Here is a 19,385-nt window from a genome sequence, read left to right on the forward strand (position 1 = left end):
TTTCATATAGGCAATTTGGGAATAAAACACCAAATCGTAAACACATTTTAAATAGCTGTAGTTGGTAAAAAAAATAAAAGAAAGAAAAGTTTTTAGAGCTTGTCTACCTGTGTTCTGACGTTTGTACACAGCAGTCATTGTCTAGTTCCCATAGTTACATGGGGACGCTACGCTCGTACAATCCACAAGGGTGCGCATGCACACAATATTAAAGCTCACAACCAAATAAATGTTCAAACTAGAGTTTTCCATAACATCTAAGATAGAAACTTTGCAGATAAAAAAAATCATATAAATACCATATATTTCAGGACATCTGTGTGCATAGTTTTTATTTTATGTTGTTCATCCAACAAACAAAACAATTGTGAAGTAAATCAAGATTGCCATTTTACACAACAAGACATTTTAATGCAAGTTAATTAACCAAAAATATTGCTTGGTATATAATTGTGGTACACAACTTTATGTACTGTGCATATTGCAACTCTGAAGAAAAAGCAAGCAAGGTACTAATACTACAACACAGCCAGGCCAGCTTAAAGGTCTTTGAGCAAGGCAGTTTTCTTAGACAGTGGACTTAACATCAAGGATGATATTATAGCTCAAAAAGTGGACATATTGCTGGCCTTCCTCTGAGCCCACGGCAGGCTTCCTCAGGTCAGGAGAGCAGGGACCCTGCATCAGGCTGGTCAGGGCGGCCAGAGACTCACGCTTCTACAGAAGGGCCACCAGATTCAGAGAGAAGTTTTTACTCGCGATGTTTTTTGGCTATCTTGTTGTTATGATCAGTGACCTATGCACTTTGTAAAGCTCTCTCTTGGAAGTCGTTTTGGATAAAAGCGTCTGCTAAATGAATAAATGTAAATGTAAGACCGAAGGAGAGAGGTTGAGCTTTGTTTAATAGATTGAAGTTATCAATTGATGAACAAGGGTATGTAAAGTTACAATTCTAAGATGTGACAATGAGCATATTAAAATCCAGGTAATTCTGTCGACATGAGGAAATGACACATACCTTTGGTGATGGCTGGTGTGCTTCACTGCTTTTGCTGCAACACAAAATAAGTTATCAGACAGTGAAATATAACAAACAGGGTGCTGAAGATTAGAGTCATCACACTCAAGTACATTTAGAGCCTAAATCCACCTGATGGGGGCAGTGTTGTATGACTAAATCTCTATTCTGAGACAAATGCATATTGCGAGGGGAATATCAATAGAGAGCTGTGCTGACCCCAAACATCATCATTGATCTCTCTCATGTCAGAAACAAAGCCTCACCCCATTCATCATGACCCCCCCCCATGACACCTACCACACCAGTGAAGACCTGTCAAAAAGTGTTCCTAGTGCTGCCCTGGTGACACACTCCCCAAAATAGATATCCTCTCGGGGAGTCCTGTTTTCTCTGTGTATGCTGTCTGAATGACCTTCCCAAATTAACCTGACAGGACCCTCCCACAGGATCAAGCGATAATGGGACAGAAGGACTCACTGGACCAATGGCACCTTGACCAAGTGTGCTGCACTGACCAGAGAGACAGGCCTCCTATGTAAACAGCCTCTGCACCTATACTGAAGTACACCGAGTCTGTGTAGATACCATTCCCCCACACAAGAGAGCAGACATACGTGGTGGAGGTTATGGGTATTATGGGATGTTTGCAGAAATGTGGAAAAACTTTGGGATACCACTGAGGAGCAGTCTGGGATGACAGCAGTCATGAAAAAATGGTTGTTATGAGACACTTGGCTCTACATTCACTTCCAATCACAACAAGACAAATTTGCAGTGTCTGCATTTTGTCATTTGAATATGTTAGCCTACATTTGATGAGTATATCACTGCACCAGATGTGAACTTTCTTGAAAGGTTTATTTCACAGTGTGCTTCTTACAAAGCATAATTGCACAGTAGTGTCGGTGATGGCAGTTTTACTTTGTTTAACTCTCATGGTTTTACTCTCCAAACTTTTACCATTTATGGATGGAAAATAAATCAATTGCCGACACCACAGTCAACAAAACCGTTGGTCTCTTGCCAGCAGAGCTGTGGTGGCAGAGACACCTGTCTGTTCTTGCCACACTTCCTGTTTGTGAATAGTAGAGAGCTACTTTGGTCATGAAGGTAAGAGAAAAGAGTCCTTTCACGTCCTGGTTCTGCGGCAGAAGAACCGTCAGACTGAACCACCATACTTCCTGTTTGTCTCACTCCTCTGTTGGCAGGCAGTCTGCATCTTGCTGTCATGTTACCAGTCAGCAAGTCACAATCCTAGCTACTACCTGTCTCCTGCAGAGATTTCAGACTCACCAGAACACACAGAGAGTGACGATGACGAGGAGTGTGACCGCCATGGCCGTAGAGAAGCAAACAATGACAAGGTACACTGCAACAAGAGACAAAGTCAACAGATTTGATAAAGCACAGCAATTAGAAAAAAGGCACAACAATACTTTGGTTGTCTATCTTCATACAGGAGATCTACCGTTGAATAAAAACACTCACTAAGCTCTTGGTCTTCACTGTTGATCTCCAGCTGAATAAGTGTCGTGGCCTTGTGGTGGTAGAAGGACGCCTGGCAGGTGTACAGGCCTGTTTCTCTCTCTGTCACCGCAGAAGGAAACACCAAGGCTGAACCCTCCACCAGGGCCACTGAGCCATCACTCCTGCCAAACACGGGACACATCACACAAGTTAGTTTGGCTTGTTTGCCCATTGAGTGAGCTGGAGGCAATTCCCATCAGTCTGTCATTTCAAGAGAATAATACATAACGTGTAGCAGCAATCATCATTTCACAGGATAACTAAATCTGTCTATGAATGAGGAGAATGTGTTTCATAACCAGTGTTGCAGATGATTTATGAGAGGCTGTGGGGAGGATGTGAGAGTGTCAGGACCTCTCAAGATCTAGCGCTTTATGAGTCACTCAGTCTCTCTGAGGAAAGGCTACTTTAGTGCCACCTCGTTCCTGCCAGTCAGAAACCCTCGCCCCCCAGCAGCAACACCAGGCCTGATGATATCCTAATTATGCATAAAGACAGCTTTATGGTCACACGCTTATTTCATTATCTTGCTAAAAGCTCTCATAAAGCAATAAAAAGAGAAAGCTTCAGTCTGGTCCAGAACAATGTTCTCATAATAATTACCACAGTAATTACCACAGTGTTAATAATATTAGCAAATGTGTCTCTGCCTTGTGCTTTATTCAAAGTTACAGCACACCTACACACTCTTCAGGGATCAAAGAGGCCCAAAGCACTTCAGTGTTGAACAGCCCTCTGTGTCATGTTTGCAAGGGTAATCTCAGAGCGTAGAGAGTGGATTACCTATGACAGGTGAGGTTGTAGGTGGGCACACTGCCAATGACTCTGAACAGGACTCTCTGGCCGTGGACGTTCTCCTGCAAAGCTAGTCTGTGTATGATGAAATCCCTTCCGTGAGGTCTGTTAAGTGGAGTGGTCTGATTCAGTACTCTGATAAATGAGATGTCTGTATGAAGAAAAAAGACATCAACAAAAAATATCAACAAAAAAAATCTTTAGACAGAGAACAAAGTAAATGGGCATTTTTGAATGTCTTATAAGTGCCTCCATGGCAAAATGTATGAATAGTCCAGCTCTGAGACCAACCCACTGAATTTACCATATATGGGAACATGTGCTGTCCTTCTCGCTTTCAGCCCATGTTCATTTTGAATGAGACAGGTTAGGTCCTGTCCCTCATACAGAGCCAACGGGAACTCATAGGTCAGTCTTGTGTGCAGTTGTAGGCCCTCGTAGTACGAGTGGAGGGAGGATGAGGTTTGGCATGTGGTGTTCTTTGCTAGGACCCAGGAGAGGTGTACCCCAACACCCTCCCCCCTGTACTCACATTCTGCTAGCCAGAGAGAGGAGTGTGTCTGCTTCCTCACAGACACACTCATCACTGGGCCTTCTGGGGGGAGAGAGAGAGAGAGAGATACAGAGCAAGAGAGACAGAAAGAGACAGAGAGAATTAAGCATGTCATTTTGGAGACAGAGAGCATACTGAAACACAGAGAGACCTGACAGACCAGTCGCATGGATTAGCCCTCCTTACCCAGCTCCGGCACCAGTATGTGTCTCCTCTCAGTTCTCTCCAGACTAGCATGCTCCACCGCACAAGTTACATTCTGACCAGAGAACATGGCGGTAGGGAATCTCACCCTACTCTGGACAGACACACGACCACTCGCATGCACCTCAGGCAGGATCTGGACCCCATGCAGGGCCCTGGTCTCACGGCTCCCGACACTCCAAGACACTGTGGCCAAAGGGTGAGGACTGTCCACACTGCACTGCACTTGTGTATATGCTGTGCTGTCCTCCCATTCTGAACTGGAATCTATGGTGATGTTAGCAGGGGCTGTATGGAAGCAGATCAGAGGGTAGCCAGTGGAATGAATAATACAATATTTATAGGACCATTACTCAGACAGGATTGTCTTTGTGTTGGGTTTGTTGAACGTACCACACACAGGGAGTGTTATGCGTCTGCTTTTTGGCTTCTCGAAGGCTGGATGATCTATCATGCACTTCACACTGAGCTCCTGTTGTAGGCAGACAGGCAAGACTAACACAGCCCTGACTGAGTGTGTTCCATTATGGGACGTGAAATTGGACCAGTGGAGCCCGGACACACCCTCAGGAAGTAGCCAGGACAGGTTGGCGGCAGGGACGGCCTCGGCAGCCAGACACTCAATGAGTCTGTCTTCAAGTCTTTCCTGTGTATCAATCCTTATTCTGGGAGTAACAAGCACTGAGACAGAGAGAACACCAACATCAATATTCCATCTACTCACAGTTTCCATAGTTGTGGGGCTCAAATCAATGTCTGTATTGTGAGAGAATGTCTGAGAAAAATACATATCACTGTTGGATTTTAAGGCCGGAATGTTTTAATATAGGTGTGTATCTCAGACATCCCAACCTGCAGAGACTCATTTCATCCCCCCCCCCCCCCCCCCGAGACGCATTCAAAACGCGCGATTTGCTCTTGTCTCTACCAGAAATGACCATTGGACAGTCTCTCGCTCGCTATAAATACAAAATCGCCGATTTCCGGGAGATTGTATAGCATTTGCGGGCGTCAGGGAGCTGCTATTGAAAGGCGGGAGACTCCCGGAACTTCCGGGAGACTTGGGATGTCTGGTATGCATTTTATATTCGTCCCGCAGTCGTCCCTAACTGTCCCTAACAACTTTTTCATCGTCCCCGGGACGCCGTTAATTTTTGGCCGTGCTATAAGGTGAACAATGCATGCATGCTGAAAAGAACCATGCAGTGTTATGGATATGTTTAAACCGTCTGTGCTAGAACTCAGAACTTCCTACCAGGTTGCTTTTCATGTGCGCTGACAGTGACGTTCAGTTTGACAGAGGCCTTTAGGTGTTGGTAGGAGGCCTCACACTCGTACAGGCCTGCATGGGTCAGCTCTACTGGGCCCTGAACCCCGAGGACACTGCCAGTTACCTCCATACCCTCTGGTAAGGGCCCGTCATCTCTGGAGGGGGAAGATATAAACACACATTGTAACAATCTTCAGTGGTGGACAAACAGCAGTTCCTTTGGTTGATCTCAAGTTGTCCATTGGCTCGTTTAAGTTGCTTTATGACTAATACTTCTATCCGAATGAGAAAAAAACGTCTGTAATGTGGTTTTCATCTTAACCTCTCACCACAGCCAACGTGATAAATAGGTTAAGTTAACGACTCTGTACTCAAATGAATAGTAACAGTTAAAGTAGTTGAAGTGGAGTTTGAGACTTTGGCACATTCAAAGTCAAGCAATTGTTCCTTAATTGTTCCTTCCAAAATAATAGAAAACAATTATATGTGTTAAAATCTTACTTGATGCAGATCACAGTGTAACGTGGAACATCTCCGATGACCTGAAGGGTGATGGTGCTGTTACCATGCCCCTCCTTTAACACCACTGCTTTCATGGCCTGGTTTTTGTTGTAATTTCCTGTAGACTCTGAGTTAACCAACTGCACAGCTGACAAATCTGACCACAGTGGCAGGGAGAAATATGTCAGATCTGAGAGCTTGTGTTTGTCTTTTATAATAGCATTGCTTTTAAAGTATAGTATATTGTAAAAGCTGAAAGTTACAGTGCTGAATATAACACTGCTGAAGATGACAGTGCTGCAGGTAACCATGCTGAAGATAACAGTGCTGAAGATATCAGTGCTGAAGAAAACAGTGCTGAAGGTAATGATTCTTACAGAAAGCTGGCAGAGTGACAGTCCGTAGCTCCCTGTGGGTGAACATGGGGTGGTCAAACACACAGGTTATATTCTGTCCCTCATACAGCCTTGCTGGGAGGTGGTATGAGCTGGCCTGGGTATCGGAAATGGTGCCCCACTCCCTCCACGGACCACGCTCATCCTCCTGGCGGATGGGCAATGCCAGGGAGATGCCAGCCTTGGGTCTTCCACCATACACCCTGCATGTGATCTTCCAGATATCCACACCCTCTTCCATCACCAAGTCTGTCTCTATGGTCACATTTGGAGCCACTGCAAAGGAAAGGTGCGTAATTTTCCACAAAACAATGTCAGTTAGAATTAAACATTAGAACAAAGAGATCCTAATTTAGTCTATAAACTAAGCTTAGGCCAGGTATTTGCGTACTTGCATACTACCAAAAGACAGTGATCATTCAGAAAGCTGTTATCGGCTGGATAATCCCATAAATTGAATAGATCCAGAGAACTCTCATACCGAAGGTCTCCACATTCACAGTGACGAAGGCCGGTTCTGGCAGGGTAGGGTGCTGGACCTCACATGTCACCCTGTCCTGGTCCTGCAGGTGAGTGGGGAAGCGGAGCACACTGCGCACTGTGACAGTGCCATTGGTGTGGCTGGTGTTTGTCATCTCCACAGGGGTCCCCCGGATCATCCACCTGACCTCAGGCCTGGGTTTACCATTGACAGCAGAGCAGGTGACAGACTGGTAGTGGGTGCCATTGGCTGTCTCTTCCGTCACTGATGTTTGGATTACTGGCCGAGCTTAGAAATGGGAATATGGAACACATGTGGTCAGCATGTGGTTTCCCTCAATTATCCTATCATTGTTCTGCCCAGTTGCTATCATTTCCTGCTACAGCCTTACCTAAGACATTGAGGACCATGGTGTCAGTGAACTCCTCCTCGTCAGAAACAAACACACAGATGTACTCTCCCTCAGCTTCGAGGCTGGACACGCTCATCCTCACAGTCAGGTTGGTGGCTGATGCAGGGGAAGAGAAGTCGGGGTCTTTGGTGAAGGCCTTGTTGTTGTGATAACCTGTCAGCCGCTTCAGCTTGGAGTCAATCTGGCGTTTCCACAGGGCATAGATGATGTTATTCTGCCCCAAGTATTGACAGTGCAGGTACACGTCCTCTCCCAGGACTCCGGTTACATTATGAGTCATCTCAATGTCTGGCTTCGTTGCTCCTGAGGCAGAGCAAAAAGCAAAACACAACTTTCTTAAGTGGATAGTGTTACACAAAACACAGTAATGTTCATATAAAGAGTTCAGTGATTTCTGGCATGCTGCTGAAACCACCAATAGTAGCAAAACAGCACAATTCCTTTGAGGATGACAACATTTCTATTGTTCTCGGCAAGAGGAAGGGTGGTGAAGTGATGTCTGTTGATGTGACATACATAAATGGGTTATCTGTCCATCTCAGTGGTCTATGTGTGTGTGTGCATATATGTGTCTGTGTGGAGTGTGGAGCTGAGCTGTGATAGATGAGCTCCTTCCAGCTAGTAGTGTATGCGAGCGTGTGTGTTCCTCTACCAATACTTTGATTGACTTCTTCCTGTTAGTCGAAGTACATAATTGTGTTATCTTTAACAGTTTTAAAGATGTGGGACAGATAAGGATTGTTGTAATCTGATATACAGGAGTTATGAAGTAGACGTTTTCAACAGGGGGTGGCCTGTGTCTTAATCTCAGTCTAAAGACGGGGGATGAACTTGAAACACAATGTGACACTTGACAAATGTGGCCTTGTCCCACCAGTGGTGAATTAATAGAGAATTCCATTATGCTAATGAAATGAAAACAGTCCAGAAAGCGACACTCAGGCTTGCCCAGACACCCTCTAACCTGCTGTCTTGCCGCTGTCTCAGACTCTCAAGCACGGCTAGGGGAGGTTTAACAGGAAAGGACATTTAATAAATCCTGACGGTTTTTAAAGCATGGAGGAGGACAGTGCATACCAACTCACTCGCATCAGTCTTTGTTCTCTTGATTCAGATGTGTTTAAGGGCACAGTTTATCAGATCAGCAAATTGAACCAAATGTTAACATTATCACTATGTCTGGACTACATTAAGTGGTAAATGATGGCATCTTAGTACCCTTATGGCCTTTATTAGGTGCAGCAGTGGACAATTATTCATTCAAACTTTTTTTGTAGCCAATGAAGGCAACAGTCATGGTGCAATCAACAACAACTAGTATTTAGGTGTTTGTAATATTTCTACATCTCTAATATCTGTACTTTCATACAGTTGGCAATCATCACAGTACTGACCTAGAAGATTAAGAGATGTGATATATTGCACTTCACCACACATGGAAAAAATGTATTTCCTAAGCCACAAGAGAGCCTAAGCACAGTGGGAGGGGTTGGACATATCCAGCAATAAATTGTATATCATGTTTTGTGAGTTTATTAGCCATACAAATGAATCTGCCCTTGCAAATAATAGCTCAAAATGAAAGTCATCCAAGCGTTGCTGGAGCACACTTACAAGGATACATGGCAAGTAATCACCAAGAAACCGTCTGAAATCATACAATCATTTGGCTCTACAGATTTAATGTGCCTCTAAGGCTCTGTCTCACACAAAGCAACAACTCACCAATGACATACAGTTAAACTATTTCTGTAAATGTCTTAGTTTAACTACCATACAGGGGCAGCACACTGTACATGCTGATAAAATAGTCACTCACTGCAGGCCTCATCTTCTGGCTTCAGTCCAAGAGGACTTACAGCTATGTGGGTGCTGCACTACAGTGACTCTGCTAACCAGAGAGCACTTCAGAGTCAGATCATTGAAAGAATGAGTAATGGGTTTTCTGCTGCAAAGCAAAACGTCTAAACTGTCATTTTCAGTGGGTAGACACCTCTGCATGAGTGTGAGCTTTCACATCACGCAGGTTCCTCTTTTCAGATCAAACACAGAACAACGAGGGATCTCTCTCAGAAAACAACAAAACACAGGGTTTTTCCCTCAGTGAAATACACAACAGTACTCAGTGGAGACATTGCAAAAAACTTAATGGGATCCTAAAAGGCAGTTTATATAATGTTAATGGTCATAAAACCAAAAAAGTGGTTTACATGATGACACTACTGGACAATGCACTTTCAAACATGTCAGTAAAAGGTCCATCGAGGATGTTGTCATGTTCATACAAAGTTGATGTCTCTTGACGAGTCAAGATGCACTAAAAATGTCATGTAATGTGATTGTTTTAATGCTTGTAAAGCAAGTCACAATTAGACTAACAAGCCAAGGAAGCTGTTGCAGCCCTGCTCAGTATAAATGTAACAGGTTAAACACATCTTTAAGGGGTAATAAACTAAACACATAAACATTGCTCAGTCACAGATGGATTGTAACTGCACACTTACCCAGCATTTCCAAGCAGTGAGTAACATATAGGACAAAGCCCAAGATGAACAGCCCTGAGCCTTCCATGTTGCTGTCATTGAAAGAAAGAAAGATGAATCTCACTACCATATGTCTATCTGGGAGGGTATTTAACAGTGTGTGTGTGTGTGTGTGTGTGTGTGTGTGTGTGTGTGTGTGTGTGTGTGTGTGCGTGTGTGTGTGTGTGTGTGTGTGTGTGTGTGCGTGTGTGAGTGAGTGAAGGTAGAGAGAAAAGTGGTCAGAATCAGCTGTAGAGGGTGTGTGCAACTAACCCCAAACCTCAATGCAAAAAATTGTTATTTGTACAGGCACATATGTATGTACATGTGCACACACACATTAACACACTCACTAACTTATATATACATGTAAATACAGTCTGTTTGCCATTCTATTAAGGACATTTCAGAGTTAGATTGTAGAAGTCTGTTCCTTTAATGAGCTGAGTGCTATCTTTGTAGGATGTCAGTTCCTCTATCACCACATTTAAAACTGTGTCTCTGTGACTCCAGTCAGACTCACTTTTTCTCACGCCCTTCTTGTCTGGAAATTACTCATTTTTAGGCAGTGTTTTACAACACAGTATTTCCCTCTAATTCATTTTATTGGCTGTGTTTTTTCTTACGGTCAGACTTGGCCAATTTACTTAACACTAATTTGTCAATGCAGTACCCTGCAGGGAACAGCACAATGGGAAACAAATGTGGATGAGGAGAAAACAAATGGAAAAACAACTTTTCAGCCCTACAAATAACTACTGTTCTCTGTAGACCAGGTCTTTTTGGATTTATGGTTGAGGTAGATTCACTTTTGTGTTTTTGGTGATGACATGTCACAAGGCAATGACAGTAAGCCTTGAGTCATTTGATGCCGTGTGGTTTAAAACTACACTTTGGTACAAATCATTCAATGACATATGAAACCCCTATGACTGCAAGTTTGAGGTTTTCCATTCAGTGACAGGGTTGCTTTACAGCATATTGTCTTAAACCCTAACCCTTTTTGCTACATCATCATTTTCTATAACAAAAGTATCTATGAAAGCAAATTTTGTCTCTTCCCTTTCAATGTGTGTGCAAAAATGACCCACAACTCACACACACACACACACAGACCACAGCACAATCTTTAGCATAAACAGGAAACCTTCACATCAAGTAATAAGCTCCCTTGGAGTCATTCAGGTCCCCCGCTAAGATTGACACAAAGCAAGAGCCCAGCACCAGAACATTCGCTAGATCAGCCATTCCCGACCTTTTCCACTTTGCGGCCCAGTTGCATAGCTCAAATATTTTAGCGCCCACCCAACACATCCGTTCACTTAATTCGTGCTAATCACGCATGTTTAACAACACCACGGGAGACAAACAGTTCGCTTTCACGGCAAAATTTATTTCAGAGATCAAAGAAGATAAAGTGTTATGGAAGCAAGTCAGTGACATAATGTTTTACATTTTTAAAGGCATTGAATTCTTAATTGAACCATCTCACTTCTCTGAGAAGGGTCCAACTGCAGACCTCTCTCTTAGGCCCCTCTCATGCAGCTGTAGCTGCAGGCAGTCATAAAATCACTGCCTGGGGTCTGATTAGAGAGGTCCGGTGGGTCTGAGTCAAGCAATCCTTTGGTATTGCGGATGTTGCAATATTAGGTTTTTGGATCAAAATTTCACCATTCCAATTTGAGCAGCCTGAATTTTGTTCTATTTGAATTTCTGAAGCTTGAATCTTTTTTTATTGAATTTTCTTTTTAAAATTAGTAAGAATTTTAATAATCATTTACCAATAGTATATATACATATTCTTATATATATATTTTTTTAATACTTTAGTTTTCATTGGTTTGGCGGCCCACCTTTATCACCCTAGCGGACCACAGGTTGGGAATCGCTGCTAGATGATCTTACAGTGTCCCTCAGATCACTTATGAATCATTTTTGCTTTACTTGATAAAAACGATATAGGCCTACAGGCCTGACCATTTCTAGTCTACTTGTTATCAAAGATGCAACATATCTGATTCTGTAATTACAGTTACTTGTGTTAAATCAGTCATGATTTACCGACGGGGATAGATAATTATATATTCCAAATGACATATTTAGAAAAACAACTGATGAAATGACATGGAACATTTGCTTTCGATGTTAAACTCTTGACTTTTGTTGTATCTTACAACCCTGACTAAATGTGCATAATTATATGAGCATAAAGCCTGCAAGCTGTTTAGCAAGCAAATTAGATTACCTTTGGTATTTCAGTTAAACAGGGCTAAAGATCAATAGTTATGGAGAATGCAGGAGGGAAACTTATCCTCTCCGTTTCAGTTTATGGTATGCATACAGTCTGCAACCTTAAGCATATCACTAGTGATACAACATTGACATTTGGGAACCTCTCAGGTTTATGAATTTCACAGATATGTAGCTGGCAATGACTGGTGCACAACTCTCTCTCTGTCACATACACACACATACACAAAGTTGGATGAAAACATGGAAAAGGGTGGGTGATGACTAGACCAGTTGGATGTACAGGCCAGATAATTTAGATGGGTCTCTCACGGGTTGTGTCAAACCACTTTACCTGGAATGAATTATGTCATCATTCTTTCCAGAAAGGAACAAAAATCACTTGATTTTCTTCTTCATTCTTTTCCCCTCCCCTGTTCCTCATTGTATCCAGGTCCCACCACACATCACTACACACTGACTTCAGACTTGATTAATATTCTTGTAGTTGTCTGAAGCATAGTGAGTAATAATATTCTCATGAGCGTCCAGCGCTGCTTTGGTGGGCGTCAGGCTTAACACATTAACACTGAAGGGCTGAAGGCTTAATGGTTGTTTAGTAGTTTCTCTCACTGTGCAGTAGCTGAATCTGCGACCAATATACCATTACAGGGAGATGCACATGCATCAGTGATGAGTGTTGATGGTAAATAGCCCTGCCTAATGTTGGCTTCCTAATACATAATATACTTACTGCAGCAGGGTGCTTCAGATGCACTGCACAGAAGTTGTACTTGGAAAGGCTGCACAGGGGTATGCAGGCGGTATTTCTAATATAATTTACAGTTATCCATTCAAGCGACATGATTCAAAATGACAGTAATCTTTATGGTCCATGCATGTGAAAATAGAGACCTTATGGATTGGGTGTGAGAAGAACTAGGTACAAAAAAGCAGAGAATGTACAAACTTGAAAAATGTGACAAAAATAACAAATAAGCACGAGTTGCAGAAGCACCTTTAGTGGTCAGTCAGGGACAGAGTGTTGGGTGGGGATGTCCCCCTGCTGATACTGGAGGGCCTCAGAGAAGGTTCAGGTGGCTGGTGCATGGGTAGAGGATCACACCCTTGGTGAAATACTGGGGTCTCCTGGCAGAGAGGGCATTGTGGCATCAGGGCATCAAGAGCATGGCAGTGGAAATGGGCGGCAGATGGTTCTGATTTGGGTACAGGCAGCAGGCGCCTGGTGAGGCAAGTCAGATCCAGGGTGTTGCCTACCAAGCCTGGCACCACTCCCGGCATCCCCCACACTCTGCAGGGCTCTCTCCAGAGCAGGCTGGTTGCTGCTGCCTGCGCCAACCCTACATGTCCCCTAAGCATGGGGCAGGTGACTCACCAACACTCATCCAAAAACTGATGTAAAATGGCCAGGGTTTTTGTTTGCAATCTAGAGAGGATATGATGAAATAATGCTGTTTGGTTAAACTATTTGTGACATCAGAACAGCTTCTACAACAACTTGATGCCTACACTGAGGTCCCTCCTCAGTCAGAGAACCACTGCCATATCATGACCATACAAGGTGCTGTTTGAATACAGCTCTGTAGCAGTAGTGAACTTCTGAACCACGCTTTGCTGCAGTAACAGAAAAGATGGACCACACCTTAGGAACTGAAAGGTGAAAAGGTTAATTTCCTGTGACACAAGAGTTCTATGTGCAGGAAGAAGCTAGGATGCAAGAATTGAAATAGCAAACAAAGATTAAATTAGTTTGAATGTTACTGTAACTAAGTTTCAATGTCATTGAAATGATGATAAAAAGTCAGCAGCAAAAATTATTTACTGCTCCTGATGAATGCACCCATTGCTGTTCATGGATGTCCACTGCTAAAGGCAGGAAAGGAGTTAAAGATGTTGCTCTGCTCGACAGAGAACTTAATTAAAGCCAGTGTAATTAGAGTTCCAACTCATCTGGAGCGAGCACTGTGCTGCTGCATTGAGCTCAGCTGACGCGACAGAAAAATTCACACTCACCCTTAGACCTGGGGGACATATTACTCCCGCTCTGGCCTGGACCGCCGGGGGGATGTGGCATGGAGGGAGGCAAGCAGCAAATCAATAGAGTTTTATGGGCCTGAATCACACATAAACGTTCCCTTTTAGCAGAGCTACTTTGAGTCATTTTTGTTCTGGTCCCTCTAGGGGGAAGAGGTTTCCACTGCAAGGCTGCTGTAATGGAGAGCTGTTAGAGTTCCTTCCATCATCCATAAACCTGCCTTGAGTGCTCATCTACAGAGAGATCTGACACCAGAGCAAAACACCACACACTATCTATTATCTACTGCCTATCTATCTCTCTACATATGTAGGTACATATCAAGCCCTGAGGTCAAGCCCTGAGGTAATATGAAATAGGACAGCAGAAGATAATCTTTCTTTCAGCTAGTGACAGCAAATGCATCTGAATGTTTCTGTTTGTTGGAGAATTATACAAATGCAACCATTATACAAGTCAATAGTAACAGACACATGCTGCTTATCATTATTTCTGTGTCTATTTAAGGTTTTTTATCTAAAAAATCAGTTAAACTCAACTCGTGCCTGCCATCTATAGGCTTTTACAGTAGTCACTGCTGGTTATTTCTGACATAATGAACCAAGCAAATAAAACTTTCACAAAATGCTCATCCCTTCATGAGTGTGTCTCCGTCTTATTCAGACTATGGCCAAATTATTCCCTGAAAGCCCCACGCATGAAGGGGTGTGAGGGGGAGGGGTGGATAGACTTCCGGAAGTGCTGTGTCATCCCTACTTTCTCCACATCCTCGCTCCAGAGCTCCCTGGTCATTAGCATTATTGATCAGATAAAAATGAAGCTAAAGTTAGCCTTGAATCAGAATCAGCCTAGCATGCAAAGCGGATAAATAATGTCAGAGCACTCGCTTATGATAATGTCATCGAGGTCCGACCTGTTAGCCAGGATGACCGGCCATGAACCAGATGTCGGGCCAGGAGAATTTAGGGATGGCCTGGCCGGGCTGAAATCCCCCATGGTGCACCTGTGTAATTACGGATCGCTCAACCAAAGCATTCCCTACAAACACACTCCAGTAGGTCTGCCTGTGTTGATGTAGGAATTACCACAACATTGGACAACTGAGTCTGGTGCACAACTTTTTCCAATTAACCTTTAACCTTACTGGGGTAATAGAGCTGATCACTACTGTCATGTCTGATCAATATACAACCTTTAAAACAATGGTATTCACAGTCACTCAGTCAATGAGATGTCTTGCTGACCCCAAATGACTTTTCACCAAACAGTAAATGCTTAGATAAGGACTTTAACCTCCGTTCCACCAGCTGAATGCTGAGTTAGCCTTCATGCCACACACATCACAGTTTACCTGAGGGTGATCTCATTGTTAGTGATGATAGCTCAACTGTTTTAAAGGCAGTGGTTCATGAACATGAACCCTTCTCTTCCTGATTCTGGCATCAGGCCTCAGCCTATTGGCCCTCCATCCTAGATCGTTGTTGATAGATCCGCCATTGATTTATGTGATGTCCCACGTTAATTACAAGCAATTAGTCATGTTCAGCTCTTCCACTGTAGGACATTTAGATAGCTCCTATCTCCAAGGCTTTGATCTTGAACAGTCAAGTACCAGTGTACTGTGTTCTGACAACGGCACAATGAAATGACAAACGATGCACCATTGCCAAAATACTGACCCGCAGAATCAGACATTCTCATAGGGATACTAACTTAGATGTTTTATTATAGCCTACAGTACGTACAGTATGTATATACAGACATACAGTACCTGCATCATACAGATGATATAACTGCTCATATTCTGGGTTAGACAGAGTCGAAAGTCTTTTCATATCCCTGTAATGAAAGGAGCTGTAGTCTGGATACTGTGGATGGACTCACCTGAATGTCAAGCAAAATGTCACAGACTGGGGAGGCTTGGCGTCACATCAGAGACAGACAGACACTCCCTCTCAATTCATACCACCTACATAAACTCCATTATTACACAGGCCTAACTCATCATCAAAGATGAGGAGAAAGAAAACAAAGTTTAAAAAAACATCTCTGCACTTGGAAAGGGCAGGTTAGCTGTACCTCAGCTGACCATCTTTACTCACCTTATAGTTAAATTTAGATTACTGCATGATGACAAGTCTGGGGGGGTTCTTAAAACAGAAATGTAGATGAAGTTTAAGAAACAAGGTTAGGAAGAAAGACTTCAATGACTCAGTCATTGGCGATGGAAAGAGTCCTGGCTATCTCCTTTCACCTCAATTTTCGGTTAGTCACAAAGTATACCACAACTGGCTCTGTGAGGCTACACTTAGACAGTAGCTCAAAAACAACAGTAGATGGAAAACGTTACGCAAACTCTAAAGGGATAAACATGCACTCAGAGTCTACCCAGAGTAAAGACTCTGCTTGCCAACATTAATGTATGTGGCCTGAAACTGACCATACTAAAATGACCTCCTTCCCTTGTGAAGACTCCAGCAAGAAGCTGCTGGAGTCTTGGTTTTAGTAGTCGTTCCTCATTAAAACACATGGGACTCTCTTCTATGTAATTAACAACTCGCTCCTGTCCAAAGTCTGCTTAATGGCATCCAATACTTCCAACAAAAGAAAGAAAGGGCACCCAAGTGCTATATTCAGCCATATACTCCCCGTAATAATCTTTGGGGTCTACATTTTTTCTGTCAATAAAAACGGTGTGACTGGAGCCAGACATGGGGCCAGACAGTTTTATTGCATTCTGGGATTATACTAGTGGCCTGAAATGAAAGTGCATTGTCACGGCTACCAGAAGCCTCATCCTAATGCTGGAGTGAACACAAACCCATGACCCCCCCCAGGTAGCTCAGCCAGGGGGGGATTTAATAATGGAGACTCCGGTCCAGACACTGGTACAGCCAAAGAGAACTGCCATGAAGCATTTCTTCCAACGTCTTGAGAGGACAGTTCTTGGAAAACTGTGCTAATTGAGGGGAAACATTCCGAAATGATTTGAATGTTTTGAAGTTTACGAGTACAAATAAGTTTAGGAACACTTGTGATTTGTTTTCCAGATTTACATTATATTCATGTTGCTATTCCCTTTTAGTACATGGTGCCATAAGAATGAACATATTTTGTCTATGTTAAATTACCTCAGAGGGTCATGAGGATGTGTCTGAAGCTGTGAGGTAAAACTTTGGCTTGTGGGGTCAGGAATATGCAGAGGTCAAAGGTCAAATCGTCAACCTGATTCACTTTGTCCATCGTCAAACCCACTCGCATTGTTTAGTCTCATAAAGTAAAGTTTTGACCTGCTCTTCCTCCTTCCTGGCTCTCTTCCAAGTCATTTTTCTTTGAACTCTGAACAGCAGGCATCATCATGTGATCGGTCAGCAGGGAGTAAATTGGGATCATTGTTGCCAATAAACTCAAGTGTTCATTACCCTGACAGGAGTGCTGCTGTGAAAAACGACACAATTGGATGGAATATTCCTCTCTGAGACAGGCCCTCATCAAGGTCAGGCCGTTGCCTAACCTGATTTCGTAAAACAATTCTGGATAATGGAACCTACCTGCAGCATGCACCTCTATTTCCCCTCCATTAGTAGACAAAGTGGAAGACAAACTCTCAGAGCTGAGCGTGTCCGTGCTGACAGAGGTAGGGTCTGAGCGTGTCCGTGCTGACAGAGGTAGGGTCTGAGCGTGTCTGTCCTGACAGAGGTAGGGTCTGAGTGTGTCTGTCCTGACAGAGGTAGGGTCTGAGCGTGTCTGTCCTGACAGAGGTAGGGTCTGAGTGTGTCTGTCCTGACAGAGGTAGGGTCTGAGTGTGTCTGTCCTGACAGAGGTAGGGTCTGAGCGTGTCTGTCCTGACAAAGATAGAGTCTGAGTGTGTCTGTCCTGACAGAGGTAGGGTCTGAGTGTGTCTGTCCTGATAGAGGTAGGGTCTGAGCGTGTCTGTCCTGACAGAGGTAGAGTCTGAGTGTGTCTGTCCTGACAGAAGTAGGGTCTGAGCGTGTCTGTCCTGACAGAAGTAGGACTGAATGTGTCTGTCCTGACAGAGGTATGGTCTGAGCGTGTCTGTCCTGACAGAGGTAGAGTCTGAGTGTGTCTGTCCTGACAGAAGTAGGGTCTGAGCGTGTCTGTCCTGACAAAGGTAGAGTCTGAGTGTGTCTGTCCTGACAGAGGTAGGGTCTGAGTGTGTCTGTCCTGATAGAGGTAGGGTCTGAGCGTGTCTGTCCTGACAGAGGTAGAGTCTGAGTGTGTCTGTCCTGACAGAAGTAGGGTCTGAGCGTGTCTGTCCTGACAGAAGTAGGACTGAATGTGTCTGTCCTGACAGAGGTAGGGTCTGAGCGTGTCTGTCCTGACAGAGGTAGGGTCTGAGTGTGTCTGTCCTGACAGAGGTAGGGTCTGAGCGTGTCTGTCCTGACAGAAGTAGGGTCTGAGCGTGTCTGTCCTGACAGAAGTAGGGTCTGAGTGTGTCTGTCCTGACAGAAGTAGGGTCTGAGCGTGTCTGTCCTGACAGAAGTAGGGTCTGAGCGTGTCTGTCCTGACAGAAGTAGGGTCTGAGCGTGTCTGTCCTGACAGAGGTAGGGTCAGTCTGCTCTCCTTCCTGCCAGCAGCAGGAGCAGGGGGAGCAGGGGAGGGGGCAGCCGGCTCCAACTCCTGACCGTCACAGCGGGACAGCAGCTCAGGCCAGTGTTAAGTCCCTGTAATTAGGACTTCACGCTGTTCGACTTTAAAGTCTTCTAAACGGGCCTCCTACATCCCCTGCCTTTCTGTCTAATGCAGTTTATTGGGTTTGACATCGGCTGTGCTTCACCTCCGTCTCTCCTCTCCTGTAACACACGTCCTGGATGTTTTGGAACAATGGTGCTGCTCTGCTCCTTTGTATGAAGTTACCTATTGTACACGACCATGGTTGTGTTTAATGAAGTCAAAAGGCCCTCCGTCTTACAACGGCCCGGCAACCATGAGGTATTGGCTTGCCTCTAAATCAAGTGGATGTTATTCTAAAATCCAAAAAGGTGCTTCAAGAGCATAACATGGATTTGCTTGGAGGGATGTGGATGGAAGGATCTAGAGGTGAAAAGCTGATTGGACATCTTGCCGGTGCTGCAGCCTGTGCTCTCTGTCCAACAGCAGTACAGTAGATGCCAGAGGATGTCACGATCTGTCATCTGGTAAGTCATGCAGCACTAATACTGTTGTAACATTGAAACAGATGTCCTCAATGGAAATAGGAGACACAATGATTTATCATCAGACCAAACAGCTGAGGCTGACTTGGAGACAGAGTTAGAGACAGGCTTGTCAACGAGGCCCCATCTCCTAAAGGGGTACAACTGTACATGAACATCAATCAGTGATTAAATCATGATGATGGATGACAGCAGCAAACATCCGTGTCCTCACACAGTAACAGTTACACTCTCGTTACTAT

The 19,385-nt window shown here is 44.0% G+C and overlaps 1 protein-coding gene across 2 annotated transcripts; it reads right to left on the bottom strand.

The window, feature by feature from the left end:
* Positions 1-315: 315 nt before the first annotated feature.
* On the bottom strand, positions 316-9,784 carry si:ch211-149e23.4 (uncharacterized). 2 transcript variants are annotated; one of them, XM_067246480.1, is made up of 14 exons: positions 9,664-9,784; positions 7,139-7,462; positions 6,748-7,035; positions 6,249-6,542; positions 5,872-6,028; positions 5,356-5,525; positions 4,494-4,781; positions 4,083-4,388; positions 3,648-3,935; positions 3,332-3,494; positions 2,510-2,670; positions 2,315-2,390; positions 1,019-1,052; positions 316-717 (listed from the first exon to the last, which is right to left on the bottom strand). In XM_067246480.1, exons 1-14 carry the CDS (start codon positions 9,770-9,772, stop codon positions 568-570), a joined length of 2,808 nt encoding a protein of 935 aa, XP_067102581.1. In that variant the 5' UTR covers positions 9,773-9,784; the 3' UTR covers positions 316-567. The 2 variants fall into 2 exon arrangements, with proteins under 2 accessions (XP_067102581.1, XP_067102580.1); XM_067246479.1 differs by having other exon boundaries at positions 3,648-3,938.
* Between the last annotated feature and the right edge of the window lie 9,601 nt (positions 9,785-19,385).

The sequence above is a fragment of the Osmerus mordax genome, chromosome 11 (assembly GCF_038355195.1).
Source record: "Osmerus mordax isolate fOsmMor3 chromosome 11, fOsmMor3.pri, whole genome shotgun sequence".
Taxonomy (NCBI): Eukaryota; Metazoa; Chordata; class Actinopteri; order Osmeriformes; family Osmeridae; genus Osmerus; species Osmerus mordax.